Here is a 25,777-nt window from a genome sequence, read left to right as displayed (position 1 = left end):
CATTCACCCGGCGTGTTTTTGCTGATGTGCTGTAATGGTTTTCCCCAACAAAAAAAGCTCTATTGTACAGAGCCACAAGCTGACAGGCAGAATTCGGAAACCTGTGTCAGGCTCAGCACAGGACCAGTGGCAGATGCAGAAAGAAAGGCTGTGGGATCTGCTCTGTATGGCGGTGACAGCCCATGGTTCATCTGTTTTTTGTGTCAGCCAAGGGTAGCTCGGAGGCACGAATGGCCGTGAAACTCATCTCCCTCCACCTCGTCCTGTCAGAGCTGATGATGCAGCTCACAGCCCAGCAGCCACAGGGTCCAAGGATGAAAGCTTAAGGACGCGTAGGAAAGAGGATGAAGTTTGACAGGTTATAGGCACAAGAGGGAATTTCAGCTTTGGATTCTCACCTTTACTTATGGTGGTGACAATGTGTGATTATGCAAAACGCAATGTCCTCACCGGTCTCCTCAGCCTTGTCAGGAGACCGCATTTCATACAGTCCTATGCTGTCACCGCTACAGAAAGAGGGAAGAAGCGCAGGGTGAAAGATGAGATCCCTCGGCAGCAACGGCTCCCACGGGAGCCAGGGACACAACACACTCGTCAAAGGGAAGTTCTGCTGTGCAAGGTATTTACATGCTGCAACAGAACCCAAGTCCTGTGATCCCTGTGCCAGAGAGGTCACACAAAGTTTCATCTTGAAACTCTTAAGCAGAACTTAAGCGTAACATTCAGCAAAGAGAGAAGCGCATATGACCTTTGCGTGACAACTCTGCGGTCATCCAAGCCAGGAGGTGAAATTCCCATGGACTCCCTGGAGCAGAGTCTGAAGCGACCCACCCGCCACAGTCTTTCCCCTCCTTCCCTTGGGTTTACGTATCCCACATCATTTGCTCTTAGCAAGTATTGTTGAGGTTACTACAGCTGAACAGTTATTCATCTGGCTGGTTCATGACAAGATGATGCTTTTTATCAGATCAGATGCGGGAAGCTCTTTAAAAGCTTATTACAGAAAGCAGCTACACGATTTCATGAAGACAGAAAAGCTCAAAGCACAGTGATAAAAGGTATTTTAATAGATCCATTCATACTAATACAGGAGATACCGTGTGCTGAAAACAGGGAAATATATTACATTTCTAACATGATAGGCCAGAAGATTTAATTACTAGCTTTGCTTTGAACTTGACAGCTATTACTACTCTAACTCCTGGATGCACCTGCAAAAAAAAGCCTTGTCATTTTAGATTTGTAAGAAGAGGTGGTCTTAACTTGGATTTAACTACCAGGTTTACTATAATATGTGCAATAGAAAAGCACACACAATTAAGCCTTCCCGAGAAGACAACTCCCTCCACACACACCCACCTGCTCATTAAAGAGTTGGAATGGAAAAACATCTTCCCTATTATTTATTTTTCCCTCCAGTGAAGAACAAAAAAATCAAAGCCTACTGTTAACATAACGAAATCAGCGTTTCATATTTATCTTCCTGGAGAAGGTTTTGTAATCCTTCCAGATGATATTCAAATGCAGTAAAGTTGATGAAATATTGTTTGGACTCCTATAAAAAAGGAGATGGAGGCATATCACACCATTTTGAACAGTCTTAATATCGTGTAGGAAAAAATGCTTCCACATGGCTTGCTAGTCTAGCTTCTTAAGGAGAAATATTAAAATAATTTGACTATGATTTGAAGGGAAGTGCCCAGTCTGTAAAAAAGTCTGAATTTTGGAAAATTTCTATCCATCCCTCAGAAACGTATAAGAATCATAGAATGTGTTGGGTTGGAAGGGACCTTAAAGACCATCTAGTCCAACCCCCCTGCAGTGAGCAGGGACATCTTCAACTAGATCAGGTTGCTCAGAGCCTCATCAAGCCTGGCCTTGAATGCCTCCAGGGATGGGGCCTCCACCGCCTCTCTGGGCAACCTGGGCCAGTGTCTCACCACCCTCATTTTAAAGAACTTCTTCCTAATGTCTGATCTAAACCTGCCCTGCTCTAGTTTAAAACCATTGCCCCTCGTCCTATTGCTACATGCCCTTGCAAACAGAACATAAGAAGAAGAACATAAATCCATTTTTTAATTCCTCCATTCGGAAATATTTTTCAAAGCTACTGTTCACTTGAAGTACTAGAGAGAAATTAAACAAGAGTCTGAGGGCAGGTTCAGCCTAACCTGGAATTCCACACAGGTTTAACCTGACCTCATTTTGACAGTCAGTCCCAAAGAGACATGAGAAGTTGCGGCTCATCTCAGGTACTTTGAAACACACTAAGAATTTGACTGGAAAAGTGGTAGGTTTTTTGGTTTGTGGGTTGTTTTTGTTTTTTTTTTTTTTCTTTAATGAGTGAGATTTTCATTGTAAATGTCCTAGATTCATGTTCCTCCAGTCCTGAAGTGCCTACATTCTCCCTTGAAACTTGAGCATGCAAGAGAGTGACTGGGTGAAGAGAAATATGTGGGATGACTTTTTTCAGGCCACAAAAATGCCTGCACAACATGGGACAAAGGTACAGAGGTTAACAGAGGTACAGCTGCATTTTGTGTAGTCTACAGCCAGGTGGACAGACTTCGCAATGGTTTGGTCACTGCTGACTGGCAGTGAGCTACACAGGCAAAACAACGGCAAAATAGGAGGCAAGAATGGCGTTCTCCCAAAGCATACACTCCCTATATCCCTGCAACTTTGCGGAAGTACTCTCCCTACGCCTGTTGGATTAGAGCTGTACAAGTGACTGTCAGTGCTTTTCCCCTGTATCTTGTGTTGTATCAGCACATTTACCAAAAGTGCTGTATCAGCTGAGAGGACTGCATCCAGCTTTGGAGTCCCCACCGTAAGAAGGACATGGACCTGTTGGAACAGCTCCAGAGGAGGGCCATGAAGATGATCCAAATGCTGCAGCACCTCTGCTATGAGGACAGGCTGAGAGAGTTGGGGTTGTTCAGCCTGGAGAAGAGAAGGCTCCAGGGAGACCTTAGAGCAGCCTTCCAGTACCTGAAGGGGGCCTACAAGAAAGATGGGGAGGGGCTCTTTATGAGGGAGTGGAGCGACAGGACAAGGGGTAACAGTTTTAAACTGAAAAAGGGGAGATTTAAATTAGATATTAGGAAGAAATCCTTTACTGTGAGGGTGGTGAGACACTGGAACAGGTTGCCCAGGGAAGCTGTGGATGCCCCATCCTTGGAAGTGTTCAAGGCCAGGCTGGATGGGGCTCTGAGCAGCCTGGTCTAGTGGGAGGTGTCCCTGCCCATGGCAGGGGGGTTGGAACTACATGATCGTTTCCATTCCTTTCCTTTCCAACCCAGACCATTCTATGATTCTATGACTGTGGTCCTTTGATAGAAAAGGGAATTAGATATGTAATTTATCTCCAGTTTTCTGCCTCAAGTTTCCCATGTAGCCTCAAAACCGAGCCAACCAACACCCCATACACACACAGGAGAACACAGGGAAAGAGCATAAAAGAAGATGGAAGTGATCCGAACAAGAAAATACAGCTCTGTATACAGGGTACACAGTCCCTTCTCTGTGTACACTGTTACTCATTTATAGCATGGCACGCAATGCTGTAATTCATACCACCACAGCAGTCAAAGGCCTCCATTCAGCATGGCTGCCTTCATGGCTAACACCAGATGATCCTCCAAGAAGGCTCTGAAATAACTCGCATCTTCCCTGTCCTTCAAGTGCTGCTCACTCATTTACAGGCACACCAAGTCTTTACACATTAAGAGTTCGTACACTTTTAAGATGTACCATCAGATGCCCCATGCTCTTGTTCGTTTTGAGACAGATTGGCCTGAAGCCGCTCTCTTTGCATTTGCATGCTTTGCATATGTGATATTGCCACTGAATAGATGGCATCTGCCAAAGCATGCTGCATTGAGAGAAAAAACACTATATTTACATTATTCTTTTCTGAGGAACTCGTATCTTGTTTCCTTTGGCAGTTCCATTATATTACTTAACTGTTAACATCCATAGGAAATATCAACATTCAAGAACAGCAAGTATTTTTGGAAATAACTTATGCAAAGTATCCCTATTTCAAAATATCCTCATTTCCTTGTTTCTGTGTACTGAATGGCTGCTGAGTAGGAAGAAAAAAATGAAACTGGAGGAGGTTTTTTGTATTATTATTATGACAAGTAACTGTTGTTTTAGAGAAATACAGGAAGAGCATATTTAGAAAAAAGGTCTCAGGCAAATCAGGGAATCTCTTCTGATCCCTGCAGACTTCCCATCACTGTAGGTATATATTAGTTTTAAACGGCAGGAGTCACCTCAATTACAGAGAAAGTCAATTTGGTGCTTAGACTCCCTAAGCATATAATGATGCAATCACAGAAGATACCGTTATCACTGAGTTCTCTTTAGCTTTTATAAATGCATCAAATGCGCCTATATCTGATGTCTGCACTCAAGGTAAGAGGTCCATGCAGATAGGAATCTAGGTCTTGTAAATTATTTCTTACTGTCACATTACAGCATTTACCATTTTTAAGTACTAGAGTTCTGTATGTCTTCACTGAATGAAAATAATCAAAGCTCTGATAAACATCTAGGAGGGGTCTCATTGAGGAACCTCTGGATTTTATCCCACTCAAGCCCTGAAACATTTGGACAGCAGACACAGAAGACTTTGACTAACATGAAACACCTACGTTCAGGTCTACAGCTTCTACAAAGAGCACTTCCCACACATTTCTTGGAAGACCTACTTGCAGATGGTCAGAAGACTAACCTCCTGCAGCCTTCCAGCAACTTCCAAGTGCAAAGATAGCTACTGTCTTCCCAATCACCACCCCAAATACCTGTTTAGAGGTGGGCCATTCACTTTTAGCTTCAGGTAGTTCTCAGTATGTCCCTTAAACTGGTCTCTTCCGTCAGACACACACTGACCCCCACAGCCTTACTCCATACGTGCTGGTTTTCCCCTTCCCCTCCCAGAGGGTGGGCAAGCAGCCTGCTACGTGAAGGAATGAGCCATTTCGACTTCCTCGTATTTTTACACGGGCTTTGCAGTAATGCCGGCAGTTACACAGGGAAAAGATAGAGCTGCTGTTTCTGAAGCAATTTAGTTGTGCTTTACTTCAAGGTGATTTTCTAGGTTTGCTTCAGACCCTCTCCCTCCCCTTCCCAAGATTAACAACTTTTCAGCGTAATTGGCAAACGTTAAAGAAACAAAAAAACAAAGTCCATAAAACATTTATCAGAAATCTTTAAACTAGAAAATATCTAACCTTGCCATAACCTGACAGATTTCTACTGTCTTTCATTTAAGCCTGCTTCCCTTAATTTTCTTTAACAGTACAGTTTTGTGGGGTTGGGGTGGTCGTTGCTGTTTCGGTGTTTGTTTTTCATTTGTTTGTTGTTTTGGGTTTGTTTTTTTTTTTTGGGGTGAGGGGGTTTGGTTTGTGGGTTTTTTTGGTTGTGTTTTTTTTTTTTTTTTTGTTGGGTGGTATTGTTTTGGGTTTGGTTGGGTTTGGTTTCTTTGGGTTTTTTGGGGTTTTTTTTTTTTCGTTTTTTTGGGGGGTTTTTTGAGAACATGAATTTCCTCTCTTTCGTATCGAACTCCAGATACTGTGAATTCTTCAAAGCCTCCATAACCAGTAAGGCTGGACAATTCCTATAGCACTCATGTTAAGGGAATCATATGAAAGCTCCCGTGGTATTCAGAAGACAAGTGGATTTTCATGTTAGCTGAGGTGACTTTGATAGGACATCCTGCTGTGCACATCCACATATTGTTTTACCCTGTCACTCTCCAAGTTGTAATTTTAGTAACACTCTGTCCAGGGTAGCACAAAAACTGTTTTGTTGGTTGCTTGAGGGTGTTGGGTTGTTTTTTTTTTCCCCTCAAAAATAGCACCATCTTCGCCCTTCTTCCACAGTTCAAGATCAGAATTATTTGATACCACAGTGTGAAACACGCAGTTATTTCAATTAAAAGACTGTTTCAGTCTCAAGGGGTAAGAAATGAAGCTGTATGAGGAAAAGATACTAAGGTGAGAGGAAAGAGCAGAGATCCTGAATGACCCTGCTGCCCTTCCAACGATCCCTCCTGAAGCTGCCACTAGCACCAGTGTTGCCTGCCAGAAAAAACAGTACATCACTATTATTAGCACAATGAGGGGACATGATGGTTTGACTCCTCCTTGTATTGGCAGCTACGTTGAACCATCCCATCCAAAAGCAACGATTCCCATTAATGAAAGTAACAAGGCCTGGCCTGCGTTGGTCTGGAGACCAGTACAGTAGAATTGTGGAAAAGAAGAAAACAAAACCTAAACAAAGAAACCAGAAAAACCCCATGCAGACCTTTCAGACAGGGGAAAACAAAACAGTGATCTTCCCAATAAAGAGCAGCCCCTGAAAACACATTTCCCTGTAACTATAATAAAGCATCATAGCACTAGTCTAAATTGAAAAACAGTGAAGACAGCATTATATTTCATTCAAATCTGTGAACTTCAGCTGTTTCAGGAGCTAATGGAAATGTGAAGTGACTGGTGAAAATATTTAGCGCTAACTGACAGTTTGCTCAAAAGACTATCACACTCTTTGGATTTATAAGTCGTCTAAGGATTTGTCATAACTTGATTTTAAGCTAAATATCTAACGTGATCTGAAGCTAGAACTACATTGCTGCTCCCTCTGAAGCGAGATTTTTTCGAAGGCAATGTCAACCTGGAACAAAAGATGAAAGACAAGTGGGTTGTCACCCTACTAATGCCTCTTCATAGATGCAAAGGGGACAGGAAAACAAGCAAGAACTAGACATTTTACCCTCAATAACAGTCACTGGTAAAAATATTTGAGAATGGATTTCCAGGCACAAATCCATGGAAAGTATGTGGCTGACGCTGCCGCTCCAGTGGGACATCACGTCATGGAAGAAAGGAGAGGTTACATTTCTGAACGCCACCACGGCTGATGCCCAGTGAGGGCAGGGATTTGATGCGAGCCAAACCCTGGCGGCGTTTGCTCAGGCGAGCAGCAGAGGTGAGAAACAGCAGTGGGGAGAAGGATGAGCTCACGCTGTGGAGAACGGCTCCCTCGGAGCCGCACGCATCCAAAGTACAGGGCACAGCCAGACAGACACACTGGAGCCAACAGCAGCATGGAGAGGTGCCAGGGTCAGCAGCGCTGGGTAGTGCAAGCCTCGCACAGCACAAATGCTCCTCGCGTAACATTTCCCAAGGCCAGGGACCATCATGTCAGAAGATGGAAAAAAACAAACTAGCTTGGAGCCCCGAGATAAACGTGCACCCGGCAGGTGAGTAGGAACGGATGGAAAGCCATGAACACGCAGGCTTTTAACTGTTTACCATCAGAGCTGCAGATAAGATAATACACACCGCACCCTCAGGAAGTGGTCAGTGTCAACACGCGTAGCAGCTACAAAGTTCACCACCACGTTGTGCTTAACAGCCTTGACAGATTTCATCTCCCAGTGATTAACAGGAAGAGTTGCCTGGTCTATTTTGCCTGCGGCTTACCTGAGGCACAAAGACTATATGACACCAGCTTGGTCTTAGGAGCAAGCCAGAAACCAGTGGACTTCTGACCTATCTGGTCCACACGCAAGTGGCAGAGTCGCCAGTGTCACCTTGATCCATCTCCTGCATCCTCCCAGGCAGCCCCTGCAGCACACTTGCAGTGTTCCTACCTGCACAGCTGGAAAGTCTGGTCCTGGGGATCAGCTGAGACCAAACCTCAAGATGTAACGAGCACCAACAGCTCGTCTGAGGCGCCATACGCATCCTGCAGCGGTGACCTGAGTTATCCTGCCTCTCCCGGCTTTCCAGCTGTGGCCCAATGGATGTCGTCACTTCATCTTTGCTAGAAAGCTACACACACACACAACTAGGAAACAGTGACTGACACAAAAATAACCCAGTAATTTAAAGTAGAGAGAAATGTCATCCACAAACCTTTCAAAATGTAAGATGTCAACAAGTATCAAAGTACAAAGAGCATCAGGAAAAAAAAAATGGAAAGCATTAAAGTTGTGGGTTTTTTTTTTTTTTAAATTAAAATATAGACTGCCTCTCCACAAATCTAACATTTTACACATACCCTCAACGTGCACATTTGGTCAGCACTTTTTCTACAAAAGTAAGAAGGGACAGTACACATCAAAGGTAGGAGTAATGCATAATTAATCTAAAGAAAGTAGGTGTAGGTGTTTTCTCCTCTAGGCTCCAAATGCATGACAAGAAATACATTATACATGAAGGAAGATGACGGTACAACATTAATCGAATCAGCATGAAGATGCAAACAGAAGACTGTAAGATGCGTTCAACAGGTATCAGTGTGCAAAAGTGATCAGCTAATTGAAAGAGTCACACAGGGTATGTTTATGCAAAACAAAGACAGGAGAAATAACGGAAATAAAACTGAACTGCTTCTGTTTGCATCCTATCAAGTAACGTGCCCCATTCAAGGAATAATCTTTATACAAGACAACTACAAGAAACCTGAAAGTTTCTGGGTCTCTAAAGGATTGCTATTACAAGCCAAAATTAATAAAAGAAAGAAGAATTAAAATAATTATTTTCAGGGGAAGGGAATTACATAAGCAGCACATTATTATAATATATGAAAAACAGTATTATAATTTAACGTTTAAGAAAAAACCAAAAAGCTTTTTCTTTCTCATCAGGCGCTTTCTGCAGTATTATAAAGCTATTTGGGGATAAGGACTGAACACTTGCTCTTCCTCCATATCCAAAATTGTTACAGAAATATCCAAAGAGGAAGTAACAGTCTAATTTGAGATAAGGTCAAAAAATAGGAGCACAATACAAGTTGATTCGCAAGCAACTGAGCCAGTAAAATCCAGTTTCCTAGGAAAGTGTGTCAAAGTGGTAGGAAGAGTTCAGACTGCAATCTCTCCTTCAGCAGGCATCTTTCCATCTGCCTAGGCTGCCTCCTGCCAGAAAACTTGTAGGTTTATTGGAGGTAAGTTTCTACCCCTCTCACAAATGCAACTGGAATTGGTCAAAAGGTTTGAAAATTATTAAAAGTGAGAGCAAAAGACAGACATTCACAGAAAGAGATGCACGTAATCTCTGTTTTCTCAGAAAACCAGGCTAAAAATATCTATATGCTGACTGCAGTTAGCTTGGTCTTGAATTTGCAGTGGCTGTTACAAGACTGCGCTGGAGACATAAGCCTGACCACACAAGCCACAGAGCATCGCTCTCAGTCCACCTGCATGGATGTATTTCTTAATGCAGGTATACAGAGATGAAGGGAAAGCTCTTTCCTTAAGTAGCAAAAGAAGGAAAACCAAAGTTAAATAACATTCATTTTCCTCCTAAGAGGACATAAACACTGTCTAACGCATCAGGCCTTAAGCAATATGGCATGACTCCTCCTGTCACCCCAGGGAGGGGGCATTTGGGCAGGGAGAGGACTCTGCACACCCATGCCACCACAGCTACCCTGCCTGGTCACTGTGGGCGGGCAGCCCTGCCTGAAAACAGAGTGTGAATTCCTCCAGGAATTGGCGGGTTATGTCACGTAACACGCCTGAGTACCTGGCAACAACTGGGCATTTCCCAAAAGTCCTTCAAGCGAGAGCATCTGGCTGGACTGCAGGCTCAGGGCCGCAGCAGATCCACCATCCCAAATTACTCTGCGTATAGCCCTGGATGCGTAGCTTCAGCAATCATCTAGCACGCTCATCTATGGCAATAACAGATAGACTGATCTGCCAGAAAGATCCTTATAAATACCAGAAAAAGATAAATAACTTCCGGTTCGTCATCACTGGACGCGTTCAATGAAACGCACACAAACACAGGCTCGGCAGAGAATGGATTGAAAGCAGCCCTGAGGAGAAAGACTTGGGACTGTTGGCAGACGAGAAGCTCAACAGGACCCAACAACACGCACTCACAGCCCAGAAAGCCAACCACATCCTGAGCTGCATCAAAAGCAGCATGGCCAGCAGGTCGAGGTAGGCGATTCTCCCCCTCTACTCTGCTCTTGTGAGACCCCACCTGGAGTACTGTGTCCAGCCCTGGAGCTCCCAACATAAGAAGGACATGGATCTGTAGGAGTGAGTCCAGAGGAAGCCCATGAGGATGATCCGAGGGCTGGGGCACCTCTCCTATAAGGACAGGCTGAGAGAGTTGGGGTTGTTCAGCCAGGAGAAGAGAAGGCTCCAGGGAGACCTTCCAGTACCTAAAGGGGCCTACAGGAAGGATGGGGAGGGGCTCTTTATCATGGAGTGTAGTAAAAGGACGAGGGGTAACAGTTTTAAACTGAAAGAGAGTAGATTTAGATTAGTTATTAGGAAGAAATTCTTCACTGTGAGGGTGCTGAGACCCTGGTGCAAGTTGCCCAGAGAAACTGTGGATGCCCCATCCCTGGAGGTATTCAAGACCAGGCTGGATGGGGCTTTGAGCAACCTGATCTAGTGAAAGATGTCCTTACCCATGGCAGGGGGGTTAGACTAGATGATCTTTAAGGCCCCTTCCAACCCAAACCGTTCTGTGATTCCATGATGAGCGATAACCTGGCTTCCTCGCCACTTCTGCTGCCCCACCAGGAACGGGCTGTACGAGTCTACCACAGTCTGTGAATACCAACTACCCGCAAGAGGAGGTGGCTACCTCAAGTCTGCATTGCTTGACAAAATGAAAGGTTCATTATCAGCATACCCAAATCTGGAACGGATGTACCTCAAGGGCAATGTGACGGGAAAGACATCAGAAGTCATAATAGTGCGAGTTTCGGGAAAGCCAGCGTGGGTGGGAGAGTACACAATCGCTTTTGACAATTCCACTAGGTCTGGCCTCTAACAGACATTGTTTAAAATATTCAAGACTAGATTCTAGATATATAGATGTGACATTATGTATATGTAAAGTATTATATGTCACATTTTATATATATACACACACTACACTACATGTAAGAGATTAATATCTGTGAGATGAAGAAATCCACACATAGCTCCCGCTACGGATCTTCACCAGCAATAAAACATGAAGCAGACCATCTGGTAAACAAATACAGCAGGATAATAAGCATAGGAAGATGACCACGTAACAGCTTATGGTGGGCCAATAATGGACTGTTGCATTAGTATGTTTTCCTAAATTCATCTTCATATTCCTCACTAGCTAAATATAAGAGTCCTCCACAAGGGCTGGATGTGTACAACAGTTGTCAGGTATTATCCAATTCTTACGCTGCGGATGACCTAATTACTAGAGGCCGGAGCTGGGATGAAGGCAGGTCAGCTGAAACCTTCTCCAAGAGCCACAGTGATAGCTTTCACAGATTGCTCAAATTCGGAGTGGAGTTTTATGATAACAGGAAATAATCCCAATGCTCCAGAAACAGAACAGTCAGGAAAATTTCCAAGTGAAAGTTAAGAGTAAATATAAAGACTACAAAAGTCCAGAACGTAGCTACTTGCAAGCAAAGCTGTGGTCAATGCAAACAAAGTTGAACACTTGTATACCATAAAAAAAATTATGCCTGAACCTGCTAAGTCAGAATCTTATTATTTTCCAGACAAACTACAAGACCCATCTTCACTCACGAGTATTTCAGGTGATCCTTTGGATATTATATGGCAGAAAAAGCTTACATTAAGTAAGCTTTAGTCCATTTCTTCAATCATAAGGCCTTTCCATTCAATACAAACAGGATGCCTTTGTATTAAATTACCATAGTGGTACCTGGAGGATAACTGCAAAGTATTTTAATGCAACAAGCTACCACTCACTTGCTAGTCTTTGAATGACATGATACTATAAAAAGGAAATAACATTGTCTTGCCAAGACTAGAACCATCTGATGAGAATTTTTTTCCTCACTGTAACTAAAACCACCAGACACATTGGTTTACTTTCTCTGTTCCTCATTTTCATCAGCCTTTTTGAGGAAGGACACTTATGGTGTCACCACCACAAATGGCACCATCAGCAAACAATCAAGCTATTTGAAAACCCGTTTTGTACTAGCACCGCCAGCTCCACTACTCCCTGACTGCATATGCAGAAAAGCTGTAAGCGTTTCTGATCTGATTATGAAATAGAAAAATCATTCCCATTACTTTGCAGCATGCAGCCAGAGGAGCAAGTGCATTTTCAACAGCTCCTCCCAGCCATCAGGAGTGAAAAATAGAAACTACCATTATGGTCTTTTTGTCTGATCTCCTTCAAAAGGTCAGAGAAAGATGAACATTATGAGCTCCTTTCTGCAAAGCAGAACAGAAAAGGATCCCATCTTATAAAAAGAACAGCTGACCACAGCCATTCAAACTGAGAGGTGGGTTGGTTTGTAATTGTTTTCCATTTCCTTTTTGTAACTCAAGATACAAAAAGGAATAGAGTTAAAAAGCAAATCTCCTAATCAAACCCTAAGCTATTAACTCGACTGCTTAACTATTAATACTACTCCACGGGAAACACTGTGGGAAACACAACAGGCACCGATTCCCCCGCTACATCAGGTCTCTAGGAGAGAAAGGGTCTACGTGCGCAGATCAAGCTGCGGGATGATCTTTTTCCCTGAATCAGCACTGGGAGGGCAAACAACAGTTCTCTGCCAGCCTATGAGAGCATTCTTGTAAATACAGATACACTGAAGCCATTCATACCCTCAGTATGGCACTGCAGCCAAAACTCATGGTTAAGACAGCAGCCTTGTCTTTTGGCTTAACTGAGAGGAAAGTTGTCAGAAGTTACAGAAAAATAATAATAATAAAAAAAAGACACAGAAAATGTGCCAAAGACTTGGAATGTAGTACCAGAAAAAACGTTAGAAACAAAGCAAATACATAGTCTGTTTTTCCCCAAAAATTATTGCCTTAAAGTACTGAAATATGAAAAATCCAGACTGCAAGTGAAGATAACTCAGAATACTAGACTGTGCTTCAAGGGCAAAAATCTACAATAACTGTTTGTAGATGATAAACACATGATTTGACCTAGCAGCTCCCAGAATAGGAATCAGGGCAATTTAGAAGGCCGGCAAAGGGGGGTGGGGGGTGGAAAACAACCCTTTGTTTTACCTGAAGGATGTCTCATTCAACGTAGTTATATCAGATTGAAACATCCGTCATTGTACTCATATTTCAATCACAGATGGTTTCTCCCCCTCATGAACAATATACAGATTGCACAAGAGGATAATGAAACGTGATGGCGAGGGAAAGGAGGGGAAAAAAAACAAACCAAAAAACACAGAACTTCACCGTGAAAAAAAATCCTGTATTTTTCAAATAGTACCAGGGCAAATATTTCCGCTCCCCACTCTTTTCTCACTCGATCTTGCTTCTGTTGGGTATTTAGCAAACTTCAAGTCAGGTCACTTTGATTGATGCCCTAACATCACTAGGGGACAGTCACTCTGATTCTCCCACGCTGTAAAGCCCCATCTAAGTATAAACAGGGCAGTTTCTTTAAAGGCACAAATCTGCCCCTCAGCACACCACATCCCCACACACCCTTCCTTCTCCCCCACCCCTTCACTACATCTCACGTCTAGAAGAGGAGCACACACAAGCAAAGAGAAAGGCCAGCAACCAGGAGTTTATAACTCTAAACTCCTGACGTTGTCTCTCTGCCCAAGAACATTGTAACTTCGGCTGTGGCCACCCCTGGGTCAGCACTGATAAGCTAATGTGAAATGAAGCAATCCCTTTCACAATGTAAACAGTTGTTTGGCTACAGGGGACACAATATAAACAAATGGATCTATTTATAAATCATCGTTCATGCTCGTTGTAGAACAGGGAATAATATGTTCCAGGGCAGAAATTACAGTATTTCCAAGAACACGGTGGAAATTCAAACAGCTTGTATCTTCTTCCACCAGCCTGCCCCATTGACACTGCCTGTTCCAGTTCTTTAGCAGCAATAAAAACAGAGTGATACAGTACCTGATCTTTCAGGAATAAGATACCCTTGATTTAAAATGACATTGGGGATCCAGGATGGGGGGGGGGGGGGGGGGGGGAAGGAGGAGGGGGGAACCTCGTTATCATGCATATGGTTTCTTCCAACATCTCAAAAAAGTCAACGGTAGCATCTCTTAAGCACAATGAGGGAAGAAATGAAATACCAGCATGAAAAAACCGACTCCCATTCCTACTTTTTCCACCCTTGCAACCCAAACGAGCCAGTTTCTCCCCAAAACCCCACACTTCACTTGTATCCGAGAACACTGGCGGTGGATGTCAAGCCACACACTCCTTTCTTTATTATTTTTCACCCCCTTGAAGAGAGGCTCTTGCACCCCGAGGTACCGGACTGTTCCAAGAAGCTTCAGCTCATTTATGGAAATCAGAGCACAGAAAACACGCGGGTCTCAGTCACCGCTTTCGTTACGTTGCCCGACAACACCCGCACCTCCGGCAGCCGCCCCCTTCCTTCCCCCCACCCCGACAGCCCGTACCGAGCGACCACCGCCCCCCCCGGCACAGAAACACCCCCTCACCGGCCAAGGGGCGCCCACCGCAGCGGGTGTCGCTGGGTGCCGGGGCAGACGAGAGCCACCGGCAGCGGGAATAACGCCGGTCCTGCTCTTACGGCACCCCGCGGAGGAGGCCCGCAGCCCGCCGACGGCCATGTGCGCCCCACAGGGCGGGCAGAGCCCTTTACATAAGGGGATGCGGGTGCGCGGCCCCGCCACCCGCCGCCCCACCGGGGAGCGGGGACACCCCCTGTAACCCCCCCCCGCCCCGGCGGAGGTACCCCCACCTCCCGGCTCCCCCAGGACGCCTCACCCTGTCGCTCCAGCCTCTGCCGGCGCGGGGCGGGGCGGCCGGCGGAAGGTGCGCGGCGGCGCCCCGCGCTATCCCGCGGAGCGGCGGCAGGGCACCACAACCGCCGCCGCCGCCGCTCCAGGCATGGTCTCCACCCCCCCGGCGGCGCCGTCAGCCGCGGAGCCTGGAGTGTGCGCGGCAGGCGCCGCTCCCGGGCTTTTCTCCGGCGGAGGAGGAGGAGGCGGCGGAGGAGGGTGGGGTGAGGGCGGGCGCCATTAACCGCCGCGCCGCCGCCACCGCCCGCTTTGAAGCGGCCGCCGCGCACAGCGGCGCCCCCTGGCGGCGTCGGGAGGCGCCTCCCGGCGCGGCGTGCGCGGGGGTCCCGGGATTTCCCGCCTGGAAGCGGCTGGATTGATGCCGCCCGGCTGCGAGCGGAGGAGGCGGCCGCCCCGTGATGCCAGTTTCCTCATATTTCAATATGTAGTTCATATTTTTTTAAGGTTTCCCTATATTTTAATATTTTTAAATATTTTTTATGGTTTTTTACCGTATTTTAATGTATATATATTTTTTTAAGGAATCTCATCTCGGGTTGCCCTAGAGTGACACCCCTCCCGGCCCAGCAGGGCATCCAGCGGATGGAGAGAAACAAGACGGGGGGGACTGGTTTTGCACAGGAGGGCAGGAAGGGAAGAAGGGAAACGTAAGGAATGCTTGCAAGGAAGGGAAAGAAGGGAAATGTAAGGAAACCGTGACGGTCATGGCTGTTTTGCAAGTGCTGTTTAGCAAAACCAGCTGCTTTCCTGTTGTTGGTTTATGTATGGAGCAAGGATTGGTTTTCTTCCGTAGCGCACAGAGGCACACAGGAAGAACGCGGAGCTGGAGCGGTGAACGGGAGCAGTCGGGTTGATTTAGCAAAAGGCAGCCTGCGCCCTTGGCCGAGCCGCACAGGGGTGACACGACACAGGGGGGGCACCTTGTGGGGGCCGCGGGGTCGGGGAGCGGGGCACAGAGCATCTCGCTGCAGCTCGGCTCCCGGGCATCTCTGCTCCACTGGCATATGCAGGGAAAAAAACTGGCAAAGGCCAGGTGCGGGGGGGAAATGCAAAGCCTCCCCCCATACACACAACAAATTACCATGAAAAGTCCCATTTCAGGTTGTCTAGTACAAGAGTTCATACTGCAGCCTGAAGATGAGGAGATGAGCCTCAGAAGCCGCTTGTCTTTACTCTTCTAAATTGACCTTTTTTTTTCTTCTCTCTTATTTACCATAACAGAAGATAATCCTGTTTTCTCCTCAGATATTTATGGACAGTTGTGTCTTTCGTAATGGCTGTCACTTGAACAGCACAATGTATTTTAACCGTCTTCTCCCAGCACAGGCCAGTCTACTCCAGCATGGAACAAATGCTTTTCATCACGTGGAGAATCATGACTATTATTCTCCGTTTTGGCCTAAATGCTGCCCTCGGCACTGTGCAAGCAGACCCTTGTGCTAAATACAGACCTCATCCAGAATTACGGCTCTCTTGTGAGTGCAGTCGCACATTCTGCCGTTACGGTTCTGGCTTGTATTTTGGAAAAAAAGAAACTGCAGGCAAACTTAAGAAAATAGAAACATTTATTGAAATGTGCAACATACTCATGTGAAATACTTAGCACTAATTATGCGGCAGTATCATTTAAAAATTCATCGTTTCTAACATTCAAATATATCAAGCATCCTTCAAACTGAAAAAGAAAGCATCTTAAAATGCATTTAAATCACAGTTTTGTTCATTATCCAAGGTATATACGTGATGATTTTAACTGACGTAACTCAGTCTCCCAAACACTCATTCTCTACAAATTTTACAAATATGAATTTACAAATACTATCTGCTTAATACTGGTAAACCACAGCGGAGGTTCCTCCCCAATTCAGCATCTTTAGCAAGCGCTTAGCTGCAGTACTAAGAGATTACACATGAAAATACAATTAAGCATATCTGTGTTTACAGGACTTAAATTTAAATCCTGATTCTTCAGTGCCACAATGTGCATGTAATCTCCATGCCAGTGAGTAGCCCTATTGAATTCAGTATTATTTTTCTGAAAGTTAGGCCCAACTACAGAATAAAAGCCTGAAGTCCATTTTTGGTCCAACGTGAATTGTGTTTATAGATTTAAAAAAAAAAAAACAACAAAAAAACAAACCTAGGTTAATCAAGCTTTAGCCAAAAAAAAAAAAAAAAAATTAGAGATTTTACACAAAAATTAATTTTGCAGAGAAAAATACCGGTAGCTATTCTTTAACTTCAACGATTCTCCATCAAAGTGTGTTATGTCAAATTCTTCATTTCCAGTGTACCCAACTGGCATTTCCTTTGGAAAAGAATATCACACAGAGCAGAAACTTATTCTTAATTACGTAGGTAGCAAGAGGCGATGTAAAATCCTTAAGATTCTAAGCAGATAAGAACTTAGAACCTTCTGATAAAAGCCATCTTCAATGTCTTTACATTATTTACTGTATTTTCACATTTTCACCTCCCGTTTGTTTATCCTGCAGCTTCCTCCGTAGGCACAGAGGATCTCTTGCAGCAAAAGAATAGCCGTTTCCAGAGTAAAACGCGAAGAATAGCAGGATTTGGGGGTCTGAATGGGAGTTTGTGCACCTCACACCTGCATGTCACGATACAGCTGGCATTTTCTGCAGAAGCAGCAAGCTGGTAGATTTAGTGGTACATTGATGCCCTAAATCTTTCCTCATGCTGGGACTGGGCCAGCAGCAAAGGAAAAATGCTTCTTTTCTATCACGCGGCGTAGATGCTGAGGAAGAGGTTGGATTTAACAGCTGAGCGATGGAAAGGCAGAGGAAGTCCAATCCCACGGTTAGATAAATCTGTGCTGCCCATAGTTGCTACTGAGGCAAAACTCCAACTGAGGTCAGCGAAACCGCTGCGAAAAGACTGTGGGGTTAATGCCTGTGGGCCACGTTTTGAATGTCACTTAGTAGTAATACAAGAAAAAAAAATAATACTGAAATGTAAGTGTCTAGCGAGTGTTGTGATTGCAAAATGCAAAATACAAAGAGACAAAAGAGCACCACTGAGGCAGTCTATTTACAGTTACCATAGTAAAAATAGCAACTGAAGGAATTATAAATGGAAACTTTTTCACAGTGTATTCAGAGATGTACCTGCCTTTATTCAGAAGTAGCAGCTCCTACTTATGCGCTCTCCTCCTTCAACTTTGAAGACGCATTAGGTGAACGCAAAACGTTTCTCTTGAAAAACTCTTTCAAAAAAATAAACTAGCATTAGCAGAAAAAGGAAAGAAGGTGTAATTTTCTCTATACAGTACATTTAATGCATGCTGTTTCCCAGCTGCTGCAGATATTTAGACATGTGAGACAGTCCGGGCATTGATTTCAACGGACAGTAAGAATGAGAAGTGCCGGCTCATTTCTGCTTTGTGAAATGCTTATCCCTGTGCCCTTCGTACAGAGCTTTGGAGCGAATGGGACTAGTTATATTTGGAAAACTGTAATTATAAAGCCAGAAAAATTGCCAGAAAACCAAGGACAAGGGCAGCATATTAGATTACTTGTTTTTGCAAGTTTTTTTGGCTTTTCTCTATTTTATGTTGATGCTGCCAGCTCTTAAAATCAGACACAGCTATCGCCAAATCCAATTAGTTTCACTTAATACCTGCACGTTTGTAGCCAGCAAGTAAGAATGATCACTGGGCCAAGCAACCTTTAAGACAAGGCTACATGATACATGAACTAACAAAAATAAAAATTAAAAAAATATGAAAATAAAAAGCATGCAAACAACACAGCCGGTATGCAACAGAAGATACGTATTAGGTGTGCTACATAATGTTAATTAATTTCAGAAGGAATCTGTATGTATGGGAAGAGAAAAAAAATGTTTAAAATGCTAAATCAATGTTTACAGATAAAGGGAAAATGAAGGAAGTTATGAATAAAATGCAAATAATGTTTTCTCTGTAAATATTTGTTAGAACTAAGGTCATTGCCAAGGTGAAATAAGAAGTTGCTCATCATTGGATAAAATTTACTTTCATGTTTTAGGACAAATATAATATTTTTTCATAACTAAAAATACATTTCACAGAAAATTACATCCCCCAATATTTTTGCAAATATCATGTGTGTATATGGAGGAGAGGGACAAGAAAAACCGACGCTTTTACAGTTAAGTCTTAAAGAATGAAAACTGCCAATTTTTTCATCTTCATTTCCTTTTAAGTATATTATTACAGACAATGATTCCTAGATTTTGACCTTCTATTATTACCCCTGAAAAAGGCAGGGGGTGCTTCCAAAGGCCTGCCGGCCGGCCCTCTTGTGATGGAGTGAGGAACTGCAATCCACCTTTCCATACGAACTAGGCAGAATACGTCCCCTGATTAAGAGTTTCTACTTATCCATCATTACAGCTGTTTATAACGAATTAGAGATTTCACACCATTTCCTGCGTGACATGATATTAACAGTTCACCCTTAAGTCGTTCATAAAATAGACTAGAAAGTCGATTTCAGAGACCAATTTATATGAGAACTCTGAAGGCGCTTGGTAAAGTTCAACCAAACAATAGATAAGAACATAATCTACATTCTAAAAACATTTAACACGTTCACATACAGGGTTATACTGACCATCAACCTGTATAATATACCAAGTGTAGTTAAAAGCCTTAGACATATAGATACATATATACACGCACATATATACACGCACCCATTTTCTCTACATAATGCACCTGCCCTAACTCATTGAGTCATGTATGAGTATATCGAGTTACCAGTCCAGTTTCATGTCTGCTTTACTCCACACATACTTTCCTCCTCTTTTTAGGAACATGTTCTCATCAAATCCACTGAATTTTATGGCTGCTTCTACCCCAACATCAAGGATAGACTTGGAAGGCTCTTTCCGTCCATTTCTACAGTTTAGAAAACGCATCTGGAACATCAATAGATAAGATGTTAGAAAGTCAATTTGTAAAACCTTTATTTTTCTACAGAATTGAACAAGTTGCACGGCTAATCCCATAAAAGCCTATGTAAGTGCATAAACAGTTTCACTGTAGTCCTTAGAAGGCTCAGAAGCTCACAGTTACACAGACTGACGCATCTTTGCAGGAAGGAAGCCATACCATAACTCCTGAAGATTAAATGTTTGCTCTTCAGTTACATGTAAACTAAGTAGGCTCTTTGAAACTTAACTTTCAGCACAAGTTCTGTATTTTTAAATTAAAGAAAAACAGCAAAGACATCCTTCAAAGATACACATCTCACTTTAAGATTTGTGATGCTATGATCATACATGCAACCTGACGGCAACTCCTCCTCAGGTCATACTTAAATTCAAGTTCTTAATATGTTTGATGAGAAAAAATACGTCTATTCCTTGTACGTGAATAGGTGAATAGAATTTACCATTAAATAGAATTTACCATGTAGTAAATTTACTGCACAGTAAATAGAATAGGTTATCACTGTTGTATACATACATACATTAGCATATAAATACTATGCAAATAGCAAATAAATACTAAGCATCAAACAAAGACTTACGTATTCATCCAGAATGAGGTATGAATCCCTCATCTGTAATAGATCAAAAGAAAGAAAGAAATTAATATCCAAACCAAAATTCCATTCTGGTGAAAAATCAAGAACAAAACAAACAACTGTTCATTCAAAGCCTGATCCAAATCTTTGAAATAGGTAGTGTCTTACCACTGTTTCAGTGAGCTTGGATCAAATTTATAGAAATAAACGACAGGATTACTAGCATGACTTAATGCATGAATAAACCAGTAATTCTTGGAATATGACCTCTCAAGTGTCTTATGGAAATATGGGTGCCCAAGTGGATGAAGGTGTTTTAAATAATATCCAAGTTTTCTATTAACTTCTACACCAGCAGAACTTGCACTGTTTTGCATACTGGAATGATTAGGTCATTTTCCAAACAAATGACATGACCGTTTAAGCTGGGGTGTTTAATTATCACCCCAGAAAATGAAGGTGCGCTCCCAGCTCAGAAGGCTCTCGGGTCTGCACCAAGAAATAGGCCAACAGCTGAAATAAGACATGTTTGCTCAGCTAACTGTGCATCTCCTACATGATCTTCTCTAAAATTCTCTGGGTGCCTGGTGCTTGCTGCTGTGTAGAATAGGAAATCTGTTCAATCAATTTGCTACCCATCTTTCACACAGGTTTAACAGAAATCAGAAACAGTCTTCTAGAACCAAACCTACTCAGGGAAGTCTACTCTTTTTTTGTAGGACTTCTTACACGGAAAAAAAGTTAGAAACAGTTCTGGGTTATGATCTAAACACCTCCTCTGATGAGTGCTCTCTCTCACAAAATGCCTTAAACACTAGACTGCGCTTCTAGGTCTTCATAGCAGAGGCAACCCAGTTTGCTCACTTGAGCTCTCTATACCTTAAAAAGTAAACTGTAAATGGAGATTATTAATCTGTGGAGAGGAAAGGGAAGGTGAGATGGGAGATTATAGGCATTCCCGAACTTGGTTCAAGTTAGTATCTCCTCACTCAGTTCATTAACTTTCTTAACAGTGAGCCTTCTAACTCTTCTTATGCCACGTATAGGGTCTGTAGGCATCTTAGAGAAGAGTCTGATCTCCACCCTTAGGCTCTTCACTGCAGCTAACATAAGCTGGATGGCAGCTTGTTAACTGACCTGCTGGGCTCTGCCGTAGCACAAAGAGTCTCCCCATGAACAAAGAGCCTGAACATGCAGTCCAAAGGAGTTCAGATAGACAATGTTAAAAATACAACTTTGTTGTGTGAGGGAGTACCTAGTAAGATGTGTCAGGCAAAAATACTAGTTCCTATCCCTCAGTACCCAATATAATGCTGACTGGGATGATACCTTACTTCATGTAGGTCAATGACACTGCCATAGCATAACATCATGGTGAATCTCTATTAGGAAACTATGCTTAAAGTATAAAGTGTGTCTACATTAATATTCAACCCTATCAGGCTCTTGTGACCTGGTGGGGAAGGACTATTCAATTCCAAAGGACTTAATTATTGTTTAGAGTTCACCACTCATGTGTGGGAAACTCAGTTTCTCCAGTTTCTGTGCTGATACTTTATACATCCATCCCACTGACACTGTGAGAGGACTCCCCCTGGTTTCCACAGGCTTGGGATCAACGAGTTTTTACGCCTCTGTTAATATCTTTGTGCTCAATAAAAAGCCTTAAAGAAAATCAAAAACCTTGTCTTCCACCATAACAAAACCAGTTGCTTGACAAAGTTGTACTGTACCTCTTCCGAGCCAATACTAATAGGGAAAGCATTAATTGCCATGAATGCTTCTTTTTCTTTTCTGTCTTTCCGACTTTATTTCAAACTAAAGTTGCAAAAGGACAGTTTCAATTTTACCTTCTGATTAGATTCCGGTACTAAACAGGAGACGTCTTTGTGGCGATCCAGGAATTGTTCAAAGTCTTCATCGCTGATAACAAATTTCTCTGCTTCTCTCAGGGCATCCTCACCAGTGTTCTCCCCTTCAATGAGCAGGCACTGGAATACCTGAAGACAAAAGCCGCCTGGTTAAGATTTGCTGTTTTCACTTCCCTTGAGTATAAGACACCGTCACCGTGACAAAAACCTCCAGTTGTCTCAGTAGCGATGTCTCTAATTTTTCTGTCAGTGGAGCCACACTGACACAAATTGTGATAAGTGAATATTGCATGAAGGGCACAGTGCAGACGTATTTTTAGCAAATTAACATTACACAGTTCTAAATGTACTTATACAGTCATGGTTCCTGACCAGGTTTCCACAGAAATCCTAACTGCTCTGGTCTTAATAAGGGCATAGACAATAAAAGCTCAAATTAACTTTCGATTGGACCTCAAATAGTACGGCTGTATCATAAATGCCAGCAAGTACTGTGTACAATGCAGACTATCCAGTCAATCTGTATGTTTGAAGATTTTAACCTGATTTGTGACTGCAAGTTTAAGTAGCTTCAGGCAACTGCAGAAAAGATAGAGAAGACTTCCCAGAAACAAAATGCAATAGTTTGTCCACTTAACAGCCTCTGTCTAATGGCCAAGTCCTCAACTACATTCAGACCTTGCGGGGAAAAAAGATGCTTTTGCCATCAATGTGCTCTGTAACCCCAGTAAGAAAGTAGGCCAGGAAACTTGATAAAAATGTTAAAATGTATGTCACATTCTCCTTACACTCCTTTAGTAGGACCAAGATTTCACAGTGATTTTTTGTTTTCTGGGAGATCATACATATACACCAATTTCTATGAAGCAAATAATGAGAGATTATGCCACAAGTTCTCCCATATTTATGTCACATTATCTCTACCCATTTTCAAACCGATAGCATAATGTATTTAATAAGCATAATGTATTTAATACAATTCTAGTAGAAAATGATATATGTACACTAACCACTAAAACTCTATAACAGAACATTAATGTGTAATGTACACTTATATATTGCTGATGTATTAACTCCAATGTAGCATTGTACACTAACTTTTCTTCATTTTCTCGACATCATGACACATTTTCAGTTGTTAAAGAACTTCTATCTTACTTTTAATATCATAAAGAAAATAGATCTATGTATGCTGAAATATTTATCACATAGCACTGAGAAGAAGTCCACTAACGCTAGCTCAAGCTGGAGCTGGAGATCTGACTGAGGTCATTAGAGGTTCAGACAACTCCAGAACTTCATCATTACTTTTCTCTGACCAGGAAACCTAGGGTATATGCCACTTTCTTACCTTCCAGCGCACAGGGTTGAGTGCCTTGATCTGCTCATTCATGTCTTCCTCAACATTAAATCTGTTGATCACTGAATTTATTTTGAAAGCAACTGCATACTCTCGGCACCACTGTCTCAGTTTATGCAGATTTTCCACATGGTTCTTCTTTCCTTGACCACGGCCAATTAAAATATTGACATTCTCATCAAAACTATCGCATGAAATTGCCAGAATGTCTAAATATTCACCTGAAAACAAGTTTTAAAAATTGGTTAATATTCTGTCCTTCAGTTAAAAGCTGTTGGGACTCTGTCCACTTTCACCGCCTCGTGATCTGTCACAAAGTGCCATGTAAATACAGTTCTGGGAAGTCAACACATGAACGACAAAAGCCACAGCAGTGGCATCATCAAAACCCACGTTTTGTGTGTGTGTGTGCGCACGTTATGGAGACAGCCTGAGCCTATTATTTTATTATACTATTATACCAAAGAGTCAATAGTAAAACTGACTATGTTCACAACATATAACTAACAATATTTCACCGGTATTTACATTTGGTTTGTGTTTGCTGTAAATGAACCGCTAGCGAACTGTCTCCCACTTGCACTGAAAACCGTATTTGGTGAGGCCGCCCCAAGGAAGCTCCCAAACCCCGCCAGCGCTCCTGTGCACGGGGCTTTTGCCTTACCGTACTTCTTGAACCAACGTTCTCTAATCAGGCTGCCGTTGCTCACGATGCTGACGCTTGGTAGCTTCAAGTCCTGCTTGCAAAACTTCACCAGTTGCCCTACAAATTCGCCTCTATCCTGAAGAAACGGTTCTCCTCCCGAGAAATTTATTTTCTCCATTCCTAGAGAAGGACCAAAGAGAGATGCTAGGACACTCCGTCTGCCTGTTGCCCCGCTCCTTCCACACGCTGTCCATGCCCGACCGCAGCGATGTGAAGAGGGATCCCGACTGTCTAATTACAGGGGTAACTTTCTCCGACGCCACTTGGTCCTGCCGGGACGCGGCCGCCGCGCATCCCCCCGCCCCGGCTCCCACCGACGACCCCCCGCCCCCTCCCTGGGACTCACCCGCCTCCTTGAGCATCTCCAGCCCCCGCTTGGCCTCCTCCAGCGGCAGCACGAAGGAGGTCTTGGCCGTGTGGAAGCAGAAGCCGCACTTGTAGTTGCACTGCCGGGTGAAGTGGTAATTGACGCTGGTGGGCGTCGGGGACGGCTCGTCCCACTCCTGCCGGCAGCTCTCCGGGGCGGCGAGGCTGGGAGCCGAGACCCTCTTCCAGCCGGGCAGGGACAGGGGCAAGGAGAGGGGAGACAGGCTCCAGCACAGGGCGCCTAGTCGCCCACGCAGTGTCGCCAGCGCCGCCCGCGCCAGCGCCAGCGGCAGGCGGACCAGTGCGCCCAGGGGCATGGCTCGGCTCGGCTCGGTGCGACCCGGCGGGATGCGCTGCCCTTCAGTTAGACGCGGCTGGGCACGGTTCGGCTCGATTCGACGGGCCCGGTCTCAGCTCAGCTTGGCTCGGTTGGACCCGGCTGGGCTCGGCTCGGTGCGACCCGGCCGGATGCGCTGCGGTTCACTTGGACCCGGCGGGATGCGCTGCGGTTCACTTGGGCGCAGCTGGTCACGGTTCGGCTCGGTTCGACCCGGCTGGGCTCGGTTCGACTGGGCTCAGCTCAGCTTGGCTCGGTTGGACCCGGCTCGGCTCGGCTCGCCAGCTGCAGAGCGGAGCCCGGCGCTCCGCGCTTAAGAGGGAGGCGGACCCGTCCCCTCCCGCCCCGCCGGGGCGCGGGGAACCACTCGGTTTCGGTTTCCTTTCTCGCAGAACGGAAACTTGGCACCGAGCGGCAGGTGCTCGCTCGCTGGTTTACTTCTCCCTACCCCACCCGACCCCCGCCCCAGACTCGCTGCTCTGCCCTGCAGCGCCATCACGAAACCCGCCGGCTGCCCAGGGTCGGTAGCTGGCTTGGGCACCTCCAGGTTTGAGCACGTCTAGCACCTGAGGTACACTTTCTGGTGTGTGTGGGCTCAGTGGCTTCAGTTCTTCTGGTCAAAAGGGTGTGACTGGTGAAGCAGGGAGAAAGCTGAAATTGTGTGACTGTGCCACATCCTTCTCAGAGACAGCTATGAGTCCCTGGAAGTTTAAACAGGTTCGCACTGCAGAGCACTCCAGGTTAGGGAGCCCGATGACTTCAGATTCATAAAAAGAAAATACTTGAAGGTTCTCAAATTCTTGATCTCCAATA

General features: G+C 44.2%; 2 protein-coding genes across 5 annotated transcripts in view; both read right to left on the bottom strand.

Annotated features, from left to right (window-relative positions):
* The window catches only part of RNF144A (ring finger protein 144A), a 70,968-nt gene extending 56,009 nt beyond the window's left edge, over positions 1-14,959 (bottom strand). For all 4 annotated transcript variants that reach the window (XM_054194568.1, XM_054194572.1, XM_054194567.1 and 1 more), the window contains exon 1: positions 14,759-14,959. The gene's annotated coding sequence lies outside the window, so the exon portion shown is untranslated. The remainder of the gene's footprint in view (positions 1-14,758) is intronic.
* A 1,381-nt stretch (positions 14,960-16,340) lies between these two features.
* On the bottom strand, positions 16,341-25,284 carry RSAD2 (radical S-adenosyl methionine domain containing 2). The gene is made up of 6 exons (XM_054194566.1): positions 24,608-25,284; positions 24,220-24,381; positions 23,547-23,776; positions 22,175-22,324; positions 20,328-20,360; positions 16,341-19,713 (listed from the first exon to the last, which is right to left on the bottom strand). The coding sequence occupies exons 1-6, from the start codon at positions 24,942-24,944 to the stop codon at positions 19,549-19,551; spliced, it is 1,077 nt and encodes a 358-aa protein (XP_054050541.1). The 5' UTR covers positions 24,945-25,284; the 3' UTR covers positions 16,341-19,548.
* Between the last annotated feature and the right edge of the window lie 493 nt (positions 25,285-25,777).

The sequence above is a fragment of the Rissa tridactyla genome, chromosome 3 (assembly GCF_028500815.1).
Source record: "Rissa tridactyla isolate bRisTri1 chromosome 3, bRisTri1.patW.cur.20221130, whole genome shotgun sequence".
NCBI classification, from domain to species: Eukaryota; Metazoa; Chordata; class Aves; order Charadriiformes; family Laridae; genus Rissa; species Rissa tridactyla.
The sequence above is the reverse complement of the archived record's forward strand: the minus strand, read 5'-3'. Positions and strand labels throughout refer to the sequence as shown.